The sequence below is a fragment of the Hyperolius riggenbachi genome, chromosome 10 (genome assembly GCF_040937935.1).
Source record: "Hyperolius riggenbachi isolate aHypRig1 chromosome 10, aHypRig1.pri, whole genome shotgun sequence".
Lineage (NCBI taxonomy): Eukaryota > Metazoa > Chordata > Amphibia > Anura > Hyperoliidae > Hyperolius > Hyperolius riggenbachi.
The window spans coordinates 240,198,442-240,214,059 of NC_090655.1; the positions used below are offsets into that span (position 1 = coordinate 240,198,442).

The 15,618-nt window shown below is 44.2% G+C and overlaps 1 protein-coding gene across 1 annotated transcript; it reads left to right on the forward strand.

Moving 5' to 3' along the window:
- Window positions 1-77: 77 nt before the first annotated feature.
- Window positions 78-12,443, forward strand: LOC137535018 (zinc finger protein 271-like). The gene is made up of 10 exons (XM_068256779.1): window positions 78-132; window positions 1,500-1,616; window positions 1,739-1,954; window positions 2,038-2,113; window positions 2,883-2,980; window positions 3,072-3,201; window positions 4,204-4,301; window positions 4,386-4,613; window positions 5,015-5,144; window positions 9,804-12,443. The coding sequence occupies exons 2-10, from the start codon at window positions 1,524-1,526 to the stop codon at window positions 11,654-11,656; spliced, it is 2,922 nt and encodes a 973-aa protein (XP_068112880.1). The 5' UTR covers window positions 78-132; window positions 1,500-1,523; the 3' UTR covers window positions 11,657-12,443.
- The last annotated feature ends 3,175 nt before the right edge of the window (window positions 12,444-15,618 follow it).

Here is a 15,618-nt window from a genome sequence, read left to right on the forward strand (position 1 = left end):
CACACACACTCACACACACACAGTCCCAAATGTGCATGCTGGGGCAGGTAGGGGAGGAGCCACAGACAGGAAGTCAAAGAGGAGGCTGCAGGAAGTAGAGAGGAGACATCGCTGGTGCTGGCAGCAGAGGAGGTAATGCCAGAGAACGTTATTTTATATGTTTTATATGTAGATATCATAATACAGGGATTTGTATACCATGTAGCACATAACACCCCTGTGTCTCCTCCCATCACCAGCTGCTGCGACATATACACTGTACAGAGATCACTGATCCCTTCCCATCATCACAGTCACACATTATTATTATATATTTATATAGCTCTGACATTATCCATAGTGTTGTACAGAAAATAATGATCCATTCCTATCAGTCTCTGCTTTACAGGAGGTTACACTCTAATGTCCTTATCACACTCACACACTATTATCATTACACATTTATATACCTCTGAAGTATTCCGCAGAGTTGTACAGAGATCGCTGATCCCTTTCCATTATCTCTGCACCACAGGGGCTTACACTCTAATGTCCTCACCACAGTCAAACACTCTTATTATTATACATTTATATACATCTGATGTATTCCACAGCACTGTACAAAGATCAATGATCCCTTCCCATCATTTCTGCACAACAAGAGCTTACACTCGAATGTCCTCACCACAGTCACACACTGATAATACTCTACACTGCTATTCTCTCCCCTGTAGTCGGTGCCCCTTTTAGCCATTGCACTTTTCCTTTCAGTCCTGCTCTCAGATATCAGCACAGGGTGGCATCCAGCAGTCTAGGGGGAAGGTGTCCTTCCTCCAGTTTCCATTGTAGATGTATGAGCTGGCAGGTCACATGATACTGGACAGAAGATTGCTGGGATTGTTCTATTCTGTGTGACTGGTGATAGACTGCTTCTGCTATGTGCTGCCAGTACAGGGGGATGGGTGGTGAGAGCCATGTCTCTGCAGTGACCGGGCACAGAGATAATGCCTTGTTACCAATTAGTGAGTCCATGGCTCTGGCACCATTATGTCACCTCCTGTTCCCCCATGTCACTTGGAACATCATCCCCATCCTAATAAACATAACTAGCAATATACAAGGAATAGTAAAACACCAATATCTATCTTCTTATTAATTAAACATAAAATAGCCTCATAGAGGACTAAAAATTTATTTCCATGGTATAATTCTCCATACAAAACAGTAAATTGTTTCAGAGCTGAATCACAAATCCTAACGGGTGTTTTATGGAACGGCATCCGCTTCTTCAGTGGTAAGTAATAACTTCAGCTGTGCTGCACATTGGCTGAGACAAAGTCACTGAAGTACAGAAAATAGGTATAAAACTTGGTAGATAACAATTTCATCAGTGGTTCCTACATAGGTGTCACCAGAATAGTGACCTGGTACTCCTCCTCTGTATCTCCAAGTCAGGGCAGAAAAGTGTGTGGCTTCCTGATCTATGATTTGTCCACCTATTCCTTATGATCGCTCTACAGGGAAAGGCCTTTCCAATAAATCACATGACCACATCACTGAGGATGGAGGACTGGAGTCATATGACTGAGAGAATATTAGACCTTACCCTGGAGATCATCCAACTGGTGACCGGAGAGGTGAGGAGGATTCTGGAAAGGTTTTATGACATCACCCTTATCTCTATAAATAAGGCTCACTGGAGAGGTGAGGAGGATTCTGGGAATGCACAAGGTGACTGTTATTGTATATGTTTGTTCAGAATTATAAAATAGTGAAGGAGACATCTGGTGAGCTACTGACACCCAGCAGCCATGGCCATGGACCATCCCCCATCACGGAGCGTCCACCTCACTCCCTGATATCTGAGAGAAACAGTGTGAAGAAGATTGTAGAAGTCATTAACAAGATGATGGAGCTGCTGACGGGAGAAGTGAGCAGTGCTGGGAATTATGAGACATTATCCAGTGACAGCAAGGTGTGTTTGTAAGGTAACTGTATCACTGTGTGTGTCAGCTTTCTATAAAATGTCAGGGTGTCTCTGTCCATTTCTCCATGCAGGCGTTGCAATACTTAGGATGCAAGGAGTTCTACAAGGACACCATGACAGAGATTAAGCCACCCCTCACTTCAAAAGGTAAGAGTAGACCTTTATTTCTTATAAAGGAGAAAGCAGTATGGAGCCCACTTAGATCTTCCCTCATCTGTTACTCACATAGAAGCATGCTTGGAAGAACAAAGAGAAATCGAGAGCCCGATATGGTGTAGTATTGTTAAGTTAGTTGTGGTTAAAAGCAAAATATTTAGATATACTCACAAACATGGGTTACCCATAGGCAACCACTTCAAGTGCAGGTGGGGAGTATTAGAACCTGACCCCACTCAGGTTTTTAAGATGTCGCTCTCTGTAGATAGGAAACGGGGTAGCACCCCTCCACCGAGGGTGGACTCAAGATTTCAGCAAGGCTTGGTGTACAGAGGCGCCAGAGTAGAATAAAAACGTTTAAAAACCGTCTAAAAGAGGGGGATGTTCAGGTGGACTTACCTCCCTCAAAAATATAAAACTCAATTGAGTCACAATATATCAATACAAAAATATTTTAACTCAATGGGTCTAGATACAGAGGCGCTCACTTCTGCATCTAGACCCATTGAGTTATACTCCTGTTTGCCTGATGAAGCAGGACCACACCTGCGAAACGCGTTGCACTAAGTGGAGTTCAATAAAATATTTTTGTATTGATATATTGTGACTCAATTGAGTTTTATATTTTTGAGGGAGGTAAGTCCACCTGAACATCCCCCTCTTTTAGACGGTTTTTAAACGTTTTTATTCTACTCTGGCGCCTCTGTACACCAAGCCTCACATAGAAGCAATGTATTCAGTCAGTATGTGTTTCCTACAGATGGATCCAGTAAGAGAAACCCACCAGAAGGATGTACAGGTCCTCTTTATTCCCGAGATTGTTCACAGCATGATCACACCATCCACCAACATAATAAGGTAGGTGGAGTTTTGAGTCACTCAACAGTGACTCCAAACTCTCTTTTCACGAATTTTAATGTATTAAATTTCTTGTGTGACTTGGTTTTAGGTGGAAAATCTGATTTATATTAAACCTGTAGTTAAAGAAGAAGAAGAGGAGACAGAAGTGACGGGTGGCCGGCAGTGTATGGAGGAGGGGGACATGATGGTGACCAGTGAATTAGGAATGCCAGTTTCAGGTGAAGAAGTAACCTAAGTGAGGGTTGTTTGTGATAATCAGTTTATTTGCTCCAACAAAAGCTGTTATAGGATTAGCTTTTTAAGAGTCATTTCCTTCATCACATTAGCTGTATTAGTACCAAACTGTAACACAGGAACATCGGGTATAAACAATTATTTTTATAATTAGAGGTCATAAAAAAAAACAAAACAAAAGTTAGACACTCTCCTCAGTATTTTAAAGCCTGTGGATAGCCTAGATGTGTCCTGGATCCTCACAGATTCCACTGTTACAGCATAGGTTCTTTCTTTATCTTCTGGCTGAGCTCCTGGCCATGATGAGTGCATTCGATATGTGTAAGTTAGTCCCATGAATATTCATAGTATAAACAAATGAGGAGGAAATACTATACACCATATGAAAGGCCCATCTCCATTCCTCAGTATAACATCATAATACCAACAAATGAGGAGGAGATACTGTACACCATATGAAAGGCCAATCTCCATTCCTCAGTATAACATCATAGTACCAACAAATGAGGAGGAGGTACTGTACACCATATGAAAGGCCCATCTCCATTCCTCAGTATAACATCATAGTACCAACAAATGAGGAAGAGATACTGTACACCATATGCAAGGCCCATCTCCATTCCTCAGCATAACATCATAATACCAACAAATGAGGGGGAGATACTGTACACCATATGAAAGGCCCATCTCCATTCCTCAGTATTACATCATAGCACCAACAAATGAGGAGGAGATACTGTACACCATATGCAAGGCCCATCTCCACTCCTCAGTATAGCATCATAGCACCAACAAATGAGGAGGAGATACTGTACACCATATGCAAGGCCCATCTCCATTTCTCAGTATAACATCATAGCACCAACAAATGTTAAAGAGATAAGTCCAGGTTTGCTGATTCCCTTCTGCTATCCCCACCACAGATGCATGGAAATGTTTGTAAATTAGGCTTAATGTAAGTCAATCACTGTGTGTGTTTTCTTCAGATGGATCCAGTAGCAGAAACCAACCAGAAGGATGTACAGGTCCTCTTTATTCCTGGGATTTTTCGCAGGAAGATCCCACCATCCCCCACAATTATCAGGTAAAAAAGTGATTAAAAACTACAAACAATGAAATCTGATGTTTACTTTGTTAATATTAATGTTATATTTTATTATATATTGAGAATGGAAAGCAGAACAATGTAAGCATTACTGGTGAAGAAGAGGTGAAAGTGGAGGAGGGAGCAGACAGTGTGATGGAGGAGGCGGAGCTCTCAGGGAGACACAAAGATCTCTGTAGTGACTTTAAGACCGAATCATCCATCAGCACAATCCCACCAGAGAGAAGCACAGGTCCTCTTTATCCCCAGGATTGTGCACAGGAAGATCACAGCTATATGCTGCAATATCAGGTAGGTGTAACTGAGGGCTTACAAGTTAAAGAAACCGTACCGTGAACAATAATACATGTATACGAATACATATAAGATGTACATTTGTCCCAGAATAAAATGCACCAAGAATTACTTTTTCCAGTGTTTCTTTCACTTACAATGACAGTAGAGGGACTCAAACACATCGCACAGTTTTGTGACTAGTTCATCTCCTCATGGGGCAATCTCAGGATTTCCATTATTTTTAAAAGCACTGGATGGTAGTTGTTCAGTCCAACTGCCAAAACAGTGTGGTAACCAGTAGGAAGGCTGTCCTGCATCCGTATCAATCTCTGAAATCATAGTCATATTCTTCTGCAGTCTTATTTATTTATTCTAATGTGTGTAATATTCTTTCTTCTATGGTTTTGTGGGTTTAGGCCGAAGAACTGACTGATATGAAAGTTGTAATTAAAGAAGAAGAAGAGGAGACAGAAGTGACGGGTGGCTGGCAGTGTATGGAGGAGGGGGACATGATGGTGACCAGTGAATTAGGAATGCCAGTTCCAGGTGAGGAAATAACCTTACCTGACCTATTCTATGCTGACACTGAGATCCTCTTTATCTGCCCACAGCAAAAAGTTCAACAATTATTCAGTACGTATTTCCAGGTTATTAGGAGTGCAAAAAGCGGAGAGGGTGAGACTATAAATTTGTATTTATTGTATTTATAAAGCACCAACATATTACGCAGCGCTGGACATTAGTTTAGGTTACAAACAATATTTAGGGGTGACATACAGCAATATGGGAATGCAAGAAAGACCAGATCATGCAGCACAGTATGAGTACAAGGTAATGCTTAGTCAGTCACTGGATGGAGCATGGAGATTAGGCAAGTTAGGTTCACTCAGATGCATAGCATGGGTTCACAGTAATGGAGGTGCAAGATCAGGTAGGACACAAAAGGAGGAGGACCCTGCCCAAAGGCTTACAATCTAGAGGGAGAGGTAAGGACACGAATGGTAGGGGACCAGAGTTCAGCTGTAGGTTTAGAGCACTTGTGAGGGGTGGTAGGCCAGAGTGAAAAGGTGAGCTTTGAGGGCTTTCTTGAATATGTTGAAGGAGGGGGCTGCCCTAATGGGTGGAGGTAGGGAGTTCCATAGTGTTGGAGCAGCTCTTGAGAAGTCATGGAGGGTGATGCGGGAGGTGGTCAGGCGAAGTTCATTGGATGAGCGGAGTGAGCGGCTAGGTGTGTACCTCTGAGTAAGATCGGAAATGTAGGTTGGACAGGTTTTGTGGACAGATTTGTAGGTCAGACACAGTATCTTAAATCTGATTCTGGACTGGATAGGAAGCCAGTGGAGGGATTCTAGGAGGGGATCTGCCGTGGTGGAGCGATGGGAGCAGTGGATAATTCTGGCTGCCGCATTCATGATGGACTGCAGTGGGGCTGTTCGGGTCATATGGAGACCAGACAGCAGGGCATTGCAGTAGTCAAGGCGGGAAATTATGAGGGCATGGATGAGGAGTTTGGTGGTGGCAGAGGTCAGGAAAGGGCGAATCTTACAGATGTTACGAAGGTGGAAGTTGCAGGACTTTGTGAGATTTTGGATGTGGGAAGTGAAGGAGAGTGCGAAGTCCAGGGTGACACCCAGACAGCGGGCTTGAGAGGTAGGGCGAATGGTAGTGTGGTTAACAGTGACATGCACATCTGGGAGGTTCGTGGATGACCGGGGTGGGAAGATCATAAATTCCGTTTTGTCTAGATTTAGTTTCAGGAACCTAGCGGACATCCAGGAGGAGATGGCTGATAGGCAGGAGGAGACCTTGTCCATGGTAGTGGTGGATATGATGATAGTTAAAACCCATGGAGGAGATAACCTTGCCAATGGAGGATGTGTATAGGGTGAACAGTAGGGGGCCAAGGACCGAACCTTGGGGGACTCCCACCGAGAGGTGGTTGGGGGTGGACGAGGACTCATTGAAGGCGGTCGTGAAGGAGCAGTTGGAGAGGTAGGATGAAAGCCAGGACAGGGCGAGATTGTGAATGCCCAAGGACTGGAGGAGTAGGGGATGATCTACTGTGTCAAAAGCTGCTGACAGGTCAAGGAGGAGGAGAATGGAGTATTTACCTTCAGCTTTAGCTAAGGCAAGGTCGTTGACCACTTTGATGAGAGCAGTTTCGGTTGAGTGGGCAGGCCGAAATCCAGATTGGAGTGGGTCTAGCAGTGAGTTGGCATTGAGGTACTGGGTCAGGCGTTTGTGAACCAGACGCTCAAGGAGTTTTGAGGCAAAGGGGAGGAGGGAGATAGGACGGTAGTTGGAGGGTATCGAGGGGTCGAGTGAGGGTTTCTTGAGCAGGGGTAGTACAGTGGCCTGCTTACAGTCTGAGGGGAAGGTGCCTGTGGATAGGGAGAGGTTGAACAGGGTAGTGAGGACTGGGACCAATTCCGTGAAGTGAGGCTGGAGTAAATCAGAAGGGATGGGGTCAAGGGGGGAAGTAGTGGTATGGGAAGACTGCAGTAGGTGGTTGACTTCCTCGGTGGTAGTAGGAGTGAAGGATGTGAGGGGAGGATAGGGTGGAGGAGGAGCTGGTTGGGAGGGGGTGGGAGGTGAAGATTGGAGATTGGATATTTCCTGGCGGATGGACAAAGTTGTTTGAATGTTTTATTGTCTCTGATGATTGAGAGACTGTTAAGTGTCCCAGAGTTAAATACATGAACTATTGCCCTTTTTCTATCTTTCCCCTGCCCTCAGAAGCTGTATTCTGCCAGGAAAACGTTTAAGGGTCTAATTTGGTTATCAGTGAGGTTTACTCTCTTTCCAACAAGGAAGACAGAAGCTGTCACTTGCATGCCTGAAAATGAACTCTTTTAGGCAGCCTGGTCATTAGTATGTTTAGCCTCGGGTACACTTTAAAAAGGATCAGAGTGCCCACTGTGGCCAGCTCAGAAGAAAAGAAGTGTTCCTCTAAAAACTAGTCGGCTCCCATTGGCTTTTGTGACAGTGATGTCACTTTCAGCTTGGCCTCCTGTGATTTCCTGACATTGCTGGGCCTGCATTAAACAGAACTGTATATTACCATCACAGGAAGGGACCGGGATCATCACATCTCTCAGGAGCTACAATGAGTTAATGCAGTATTTTGTAAATTTAGCAGCATGTAAATGGACCAATCAATTTAAAGGGAACCTGTAACAAAAACTATTGCCCAGGGGGATACTTACCGTGGCAGGGGGAAACTCTGAAGAGGTTTCCCCTGTCCTGCTCTGTCCCTCCGTTCTAGCACTGGCATCCATAGAAAATCCACCGGCAAGCATGTTGGTAGTGCGCACCAGCATAGTAGCGGCTGCAGCACGTTCCACTATTTACATTTGCGCTCCTGCACATGCGCAGTACCTGCTTCCCCTAGGGCCTTGGCGGATATAGCAGAGCCCAGTCCGCTCTACTGCAAAGATGACTCGCCCCTGCTATTTCCTCTAGAGCTCCAGGGGAAGCTGGTACTGCGCCTGTGCAGGAGCGCAGATGTAAAGACTGTTGTAATGAATAGTGTTTTATTGATCATTGTTTTTATACTTATTTAAGTGATTGATTATTGCTTCTAAGTGCTGAGGAATCTAAGCACTTTTTTAGTTTTATCAAATTGGGGCTTATTTGCATACTCCCCCAGCAGCTGCATTCTACCTGCTTGGTGACACTTGGATACATCTATTCTCCTTTATTAGATCAGTTACGTAAGGGGATATTGCATTCAGTGAATCAGAAGTCATTGAAAATAAGAACATTGGCATAATTATGGGGCTATTCTTGGAAACACAAAAACAATGACAGAGGGAGGAATTTACCTGTTAAACCTAACAAGCCTAATAGCCCTAAACCCAGGAAACAGAATCCAACCCCTGGAGCATCTGGATCTATTGTCCCAGCTACAAGTCCTCCCTCTCAGGGTCACCAGCCTCCCTCCCACCATTGTTTTTAACTAACCTTTGTATCTCCCTACTTTCTATATACATATAGGGGAATTGGGGTTGGTTTTTGCGATGAAGGACACCCACTACTAACTACCAGGTGATTCCTGGCTGAGTTGATCCAGGGAGTCATCTGACTTCTATCTTTTAAGGGTTCTTTGCCTTACTCTGGATCAGCTGGGATATGTGCGGCTTCAGGACAGTGATTTTGTTTCTTTGTTCTTCTGCTTGAATTTGATGGACAGATGTCCTTTTTCAACCAACTATGATACTGTTTAGGCCTGAAGGATTTTAGGAAAAAATTGAATTGAGCGATTTCTGTCTGAAATCATGATTTCGATTCGAATCACGATTTCCTTCAAATCAAGCATTGCTCCCCTCCTCTGTGCGCCTATGTCACTGTCTCTCTTTGTGCTTCCTCTGTGTCTGTGTGCCCCCTATGTCCCCCAAGCTGCGGCAGTGCTGGACATACCTTCCAGTAAGAGTCCAGCGATGCCCATCTATCCACTTCGCCTCCTGCAGGCTCTAACACACAGCATACTTCCTGTATCTCATGTGACATACAGGAACCAGGAAGTATGCCATGCACAACAGCCCGCAGATGGCAAGAGAGGACGGACAGTGTTGGACTCGTGTCGGAAGGTATGTCCAACACTGCCGATGCCACGGGCCGCACATGCCAGGAACTGGGGTAAGTTTGAAGCCGCTTCTTCAAACTTACCCAATGTGGAAATTATTACACCACAGAAATTGTTGCTTTGACGATTCCGAAATTGTGATCTTGGTGATCGCAATTTCGGTTTAAATTCGATTTATCTTTCAGGCCTAATACTGTTACTTCATATGTTTTAAATGTTTAAAAAGAGCTTGGATGCTTTCCTTGCATTGAAGATCCTCCATGCCTATAAATATTAGGTAATTCCCAGTGGAGTTGATCTACAGACTTATCTGACTGCCATCTAGAGATAATTGGTCCAGGCCTTGTAAATCTTTTCCTTCCTTCGCATTAGCTGGGATATATGTGGTTTCAGGACAGTGACTATGTTTATTTGTTCTTCTGGTTGAACTTAATTTCCAGATTTCTTTTTTCAACCAACTATGATATTATGTTACTTCACATGTTTTAATTTCATGTCTTCATTTTGTTCTACTGCCAAATCTATGCTGGAGCTCTGTGACACTTCCGCCTACTAGCATACAAAATTCCTAACTACAAAACAGGAACTATAACATTGTTTTATATTAGTTCCCCCAACAGACAGAAATGATGTGAGGATCCCCTCGGAGGTCCATCCTATTCCACCTCCAGATGGTGCTACAGAAGATGATGGCGTCACACAATGTTCTCCAATCACTGGAAATACACATCATAGAGATCACAGTGCAGATGGGTCACCCTCTGATCCTGAGGAATCTTCTGACCAATCACATTCTATAAAAATGCCATCTAATGCTGAGGACTCTCCCATTAACACAAGTGCTGATAAATTTGGAGCTGGTAAACGATTATCATGTTCTGAATGCGGTAAACATTTTAGTAGGAAATCCACTCTCACCCTACATCTTAAAACACACACAGTGGGACATCTTTATTCATGTTCAGAATGTGGGAAACATTTCACTGAGAGTAAAGACCTTCTTCAGCACCAGAAAACCCACAGAGATATGCGTCCTTTTCCATGCTTACACTGTGACAAACATTTTGTTACTAAAAGACACCTTGTTAAACACCAAAAAATTCACGAAAGTGAGCGACCTTTTTCATGTTCAGAGTGTGGGAAGCAATTTTCAACAAATAGTGACCTTGTTAGACACTTAAGAAGTCACACAGGTGAGAGGCCTTTTTCATGTTCAGAGTGTGGGAAAGGCTTCATTCATAAATGTCACCTTATTAAGCATCAGGCATCTCACACAGGGGTGCATCGTTTTTCATGTTCAGAATGTGGGAAGCGGTTTTCAGAAAAGGGTGAACTTGTTAGACACTTCAGGTGTCACACAGGTGAGAGGCCTTATTCATGTTCAGAGTGTGGGAAAGACTACGTTCAGAAAAGTCACCTTATTAGGCATCAGACGTCTCACACAGGGGTACAACCTTTTACATGTTCAGAATGTGGGAAACGTTTTTCATATAAGGGTGACCTTGTTAGACACTTCAGAAGTCACACAGGTGAAAAGCCTTATTCATGTTCAGAGTGTGGGAAATGTTTTACTGCAAGTGGAACTCTAATTAAGCACAGGAGAAGACACCGAGACATGCAGTCTTTTCCATGCTCAGAGTGTGGGAAAACTTTCACTCAGAAGAGTCACCTTCTTAAGCATCAGGCATGTCACACAGGCATTCAACCTTTTTCATGTTCAGAGTGTGGGAAGAAATTTTTAACTAACGTTGACCTTGTTAGACACTTGAGAAGTCACACAGGTGAAAAGCCTTATTCATGTTCAGAGTGCGGGAAAAGTTTTTCTCAGAGTAGGACTCTTGTTATACACATGAGAAGACACATGGGTGAGCCTCCTTTGTCGTGTTTAGAATGCGGGAAAAATTTCTTTGAGAGAAATAGCCTTCAAAGACACCAGAAAACTCACTCAGGTGAGAAGCCTTATGCATGTTCAGAGTGTGGGAAATGTTTCCTAGAGAATGGAAACCTTCATAGGCACATGAGAAGACACACTGGCAACCGGCCTTTTTCATGTTCAGAATGTGGGAAAAGCTTCTTTGAGAATGAAATTCTTCTGAGACATCTAAAAACTCACACAGGTGAGAGGCCTTATTCATGTTCTGAGTGTGGGAAACGTTTTATTGACAGTGGAAATCTTAGTAAGCACATGAGAAGACACAGAGGGGAGCGTCCTTTTTTATGTTTAGAATGCGGGAAAGGTTTCTTTGATAGAGAAAACCTTCAGAGACACCAAAGAACTCACACAGGTGAGAAGCCATATGCATGTTCAGAGTGTGGGAAATGTTTCCTTGAGAATAGGAACCTTCATAATCACATGAGAAGACATAATGACAAGAGCTCCTTTGAGAGTAGAATCTTTCAGGGACACACGAAAAACCACACAGACAAGAATTCTACATTTAAATTAGAAACAGCTGATCTTTCCAGCAGCTGATGAAAGAAGGGGAACAATGTTTAAGGAATTAAGGATGGTGACACGACTGGCTCTATTGTGATTTTGGGCTCTGTGGACTTTCTAAAAAGAAAGATGAATTTATTGTGTAATCCGAGCTGCCTTTCCTGCCCAGGAAGTGAGGTCTTTGAGCGCAGAAATTATGTCTGTTTTTCTGGAGTAATATTTTGCAGGCTGATCCATTCTGTCACTAGAAAGGTGCATGATGGGGAGGAGCCTCTAAGAGATTGCTCCACCCAGAAGCTATAGGCAGAGTCTGGTGGGAGGAGGGATATGCTGGCTTTTATCTCTTGGGGACCCCAGTGGTGGCATCTCTATGCCAGCATTCCTGGCTCTGCTCCTGCTGACTTTTAGGTGTTGCTGAAAACTATTTAGTGTCCCCGCCCACCTTGTCATGTGACTACTCTTGGTTTGCTGTTCTCAGTTTCTGGTGTTCCCACCCTTTACACTGACCAGCCAATCAGACACAGAGTTAGGAGACTTGGCTCTTGTAATGTTAGAGGCCTCTATGCTACAGCAGTAAAGTGAGAAGATTTCTGCTTACACAACTCAACTCTATGAAATCAAACATTTTATTTGTAATATTTGAAATGTTCCTGATTAATGTTTCTTTTTCTTTATACTGCTAAATACCTTACATAAATAGTATGAATATATAGAATAACAGTAGATGTTGCTTTTCTGAGGAATCCCAAATCTCTTTATACATGAAATATTATTTGGATGATTATAGGTGCACATGTGATGTTTGTTGTAAGATTTTACTTTTGCTGTGGAAAAGTAATAAAAAGTATCTGTATACCAGCTGTCCTAAATATGTTATCCGCGACTCCCCTCTAGCCTACACGGCATGGGCACACACTAAGATCCGTGGAGTGATTATAGCGTTCAGAAAGAACCTCCCTTCCAGCTGTATCAAGCAAATTGCCCCCCCAACAGGTACCACCTCCTAATGGAGACTATATATGATGAGGAGGTCACATTTATTCCATACTATGCTCCAAATGCACCTCAGTCAGGATTCCTCTCCCACCTGCTCCAGGTAATTTCTCACCATAGTGTGGGTTGTGTGATCCTGACAAGAGACTCCAATGTTACTCTTCATTCCATATTAGTTAGAGAGACCAGAACCCATCGCAAACCACAGATGTGCAAGGGGACAGTGTCCGCAAAGAAAAACAGCGCAGGAGATTTTAGCACCGCCATAGGCCATAATAGGAACTACAGCTAAAGCAGCACTCAGACAGTAATTTTGGAGCCATCAAAAGGTTGCACACAAATTACTTTAAAAACAGCGTTTTTACTTCTACTTCTGAGTCCATGGCGGCCTGAAGGGGGAGTAGTAATTAATGCCACCAGGGCTTGTGTAGGAGCAGGGTGAGCAGTTTTTCAGCTTTACCCTGCGCCCACATTTCCCGGCAGCTTGATACTTCACTAGCGCAGCCGCTACTATGTTAATTAATATAGTTAATAGTTACTGGTATCACGGTCGCGATACTTCACAGCAGCGGCCGGTATTCAAAGGAGCGCACATTGCTATGGAAGAAATGTGCGTAACTAAGTAAGGCACGCTACGCTGCAAGGAGCGAACGTAGCATGCATAACGGCCGCTAATTGTTTTTTAATGAGCGCTGCTTCAGCAGCGTGTGTGAATGAACCCCAAGGTGAGCGTGTGTCCTATAGGTGGAGGCAACACTTCCAGAGTAGTGGTCCTTGTAAAAAACAGACCACGAGGGGACTCCTACTTACTGGTGTGGTGTTTCCTGGAACTGTTTATATGGTTTATGCAATGAATTGTTGCTTTGGTTTCCTCTGAGGTTCCATACATTTGAAGACTTGATTGAAGCATCTGAAGCAGTTGGAGAACTGTTAACGGTTATTAGTCGTATTGACCTGAAAGTAAAATTTTGTATAGTGGACTGTTAGGCAGCACATTTTTGATAGTATTGTCATATATAATTATAGTTGTCGTTAGCAATATCATTCCCAGGGCACCCCCACCAGTGTTTTCTGCTATCTGGGGACACAGAGCTACCTAATACTGCTATCTGGAGGCACACACAGCTACCTAATACTGCTATCTGGAGGCACACACAGCTACCTAATACTGCTATTTGAGGGACACACAGCTATCTAATACTGTTATCTGGGGCCACAAACAGCAATTTGGGACACACACAGCTACCTAATATTGCTATCTGGGGGCACATAGCTACCTAATACTGCTATTTGGGGGACGCACAGCTACCTAATACTGTTATCTGGGGCCACAAACGGGTACATAAAATTGCTGTCTGGGGGCACACACAACTACCTCATGCTTTCGGGAGCACACACATCTAACTCATGGTATCAGGAGCACACACAGCTAATACAGCTGGGAGGCACACAAAACTAATTAATACTGCTAACTGGGGGGCACACACAGTTACGTAACACCAGCCTCAGGCCACCCATGACACCAGCTGACGCGACTTCCTCAGGCGGCATCAGTGTCAGGGCGGCATCTGCCTGATGTGCTTGCAGCAGCCAGGAGCTGTGATCTGCCCTCCGTAGCCACTGCTCATCTACTTCCTGTTTCTGCTGCAAGAAGTAGATGAGCAGCGGCTATAGAGGCAGATCACTGGGAGACCAGACAGCTGCAGGCACATCAAAGAGCAGACCTGCCAGTGGCTGGACATAAATGCCTTGCTGCTGCTATTCTGCATGGAGGGGGAGGAGAGCACCAGTGGGGGACTCTAGGGGAGGAAGGAGAGAAAATCGGGCCCCCCTCCGGTGAACAGCTGCCCACCCCCTTTCTTCGGCTATGCAAGCGATCATTCCGGGGGAGGGGGGTTGGGTGGTTAGGTTTGTCTTAGACAGCAAAAAGTCTAGAGCCTGGCCCTGCCTAGCACTGCTATCTGGAATGAATTCATGATTTTCCATTTATATTTGTTTGTTCCTCAAGAGAGGTAAGGCACACTTCCTCTACAGTTATGGTTGTCATTAGCAATATCATTCCCCGGGCGCCTCCACCAGTGGTTTCTGCTATCTGGAGACACAGAGCTACCTAATACTGCTATCTGGGGGCACACACAGCTACCTAATACTGCTATCTGGAAACACAGAGCTACCTAATACTGCTATCTGGGGGCACACACAGCTACCTAATACTGCTATCTGGAGGCACACACAGCTACCTAATACTGCTATCTGGGGGCACACACAGCTAATATTGCTATGTGGGGGAACACACAGCTACTTAATACAAGTATATATTAAGGTGCCACCATGTGAGTTTGGCACCGAGTGGTACCGAAAGTAAAAAATATCAGTAACTTACATTATCAATATTTTACTATGGACTTACCCTGCACCCATTCTCACACTAACCCACCTCATAGTGCCTAGCACTAACCTGCCCACCCAATTCCTAACACTAACCCCTGGAGCCCAAATGACCACAATTTGTAGCCGATAGTCTACAAAATAGATAATTGGATCCTCTAATTGTTCCCTTCATAGTAGCCGATCAGCTAATAGTATCGTACCAGGTGCAGAACTCACAGCATAGGTGCTCCAATACCAATATTTACCATTGCCATCTATTTGACACCTGTAGATACAGGTGCTCAAATGACCTGGTCTGACCTAGTACTGCTATCTGGAGGCACACACAGCTACCTAATACTGCTATCTGGGGACACACACAGCTACCTAATACTGCTATCTGGGGGCACACACAGCTACCTAATATGCTATCTGGATGACACACACAGCTACCTAATACTGCTATCTGGGGGCACACACTGCTACCTAATATGCTATCTGGAGGACACACACAGCTACCTAATACTGCTATCTGGAGGACACACACAGCTACCTAATGATGCTATCTGGAGGCACACAGAGCTATCTAATATGCTATCTGGGTGCACACACAGCTAGCTTATACTGCTATCTGG

Coding starts and splice junctions, on each gene's coding strand:
- LOC137535018 (XM_068256779.1), top strand. CDS start 1,524: ATGACCACATCACTGAGGATGGAGGACTGGAGTCATATGACTGAGAGA. Junction 4,302..4,385: donor CCATCCCCCACAATTATCAG/GTAAAAAAGTGA, acceptor TTATATATTGAG/AATGGAAAGCAGAACAATGT. Junction 5,145..9,803: donor ATTAGGAATGCCAGTTCCAG/GTGAGGAAATAA, acceptor TTCCCCCAACAG/ACAGAAATGATGTGAGGATC.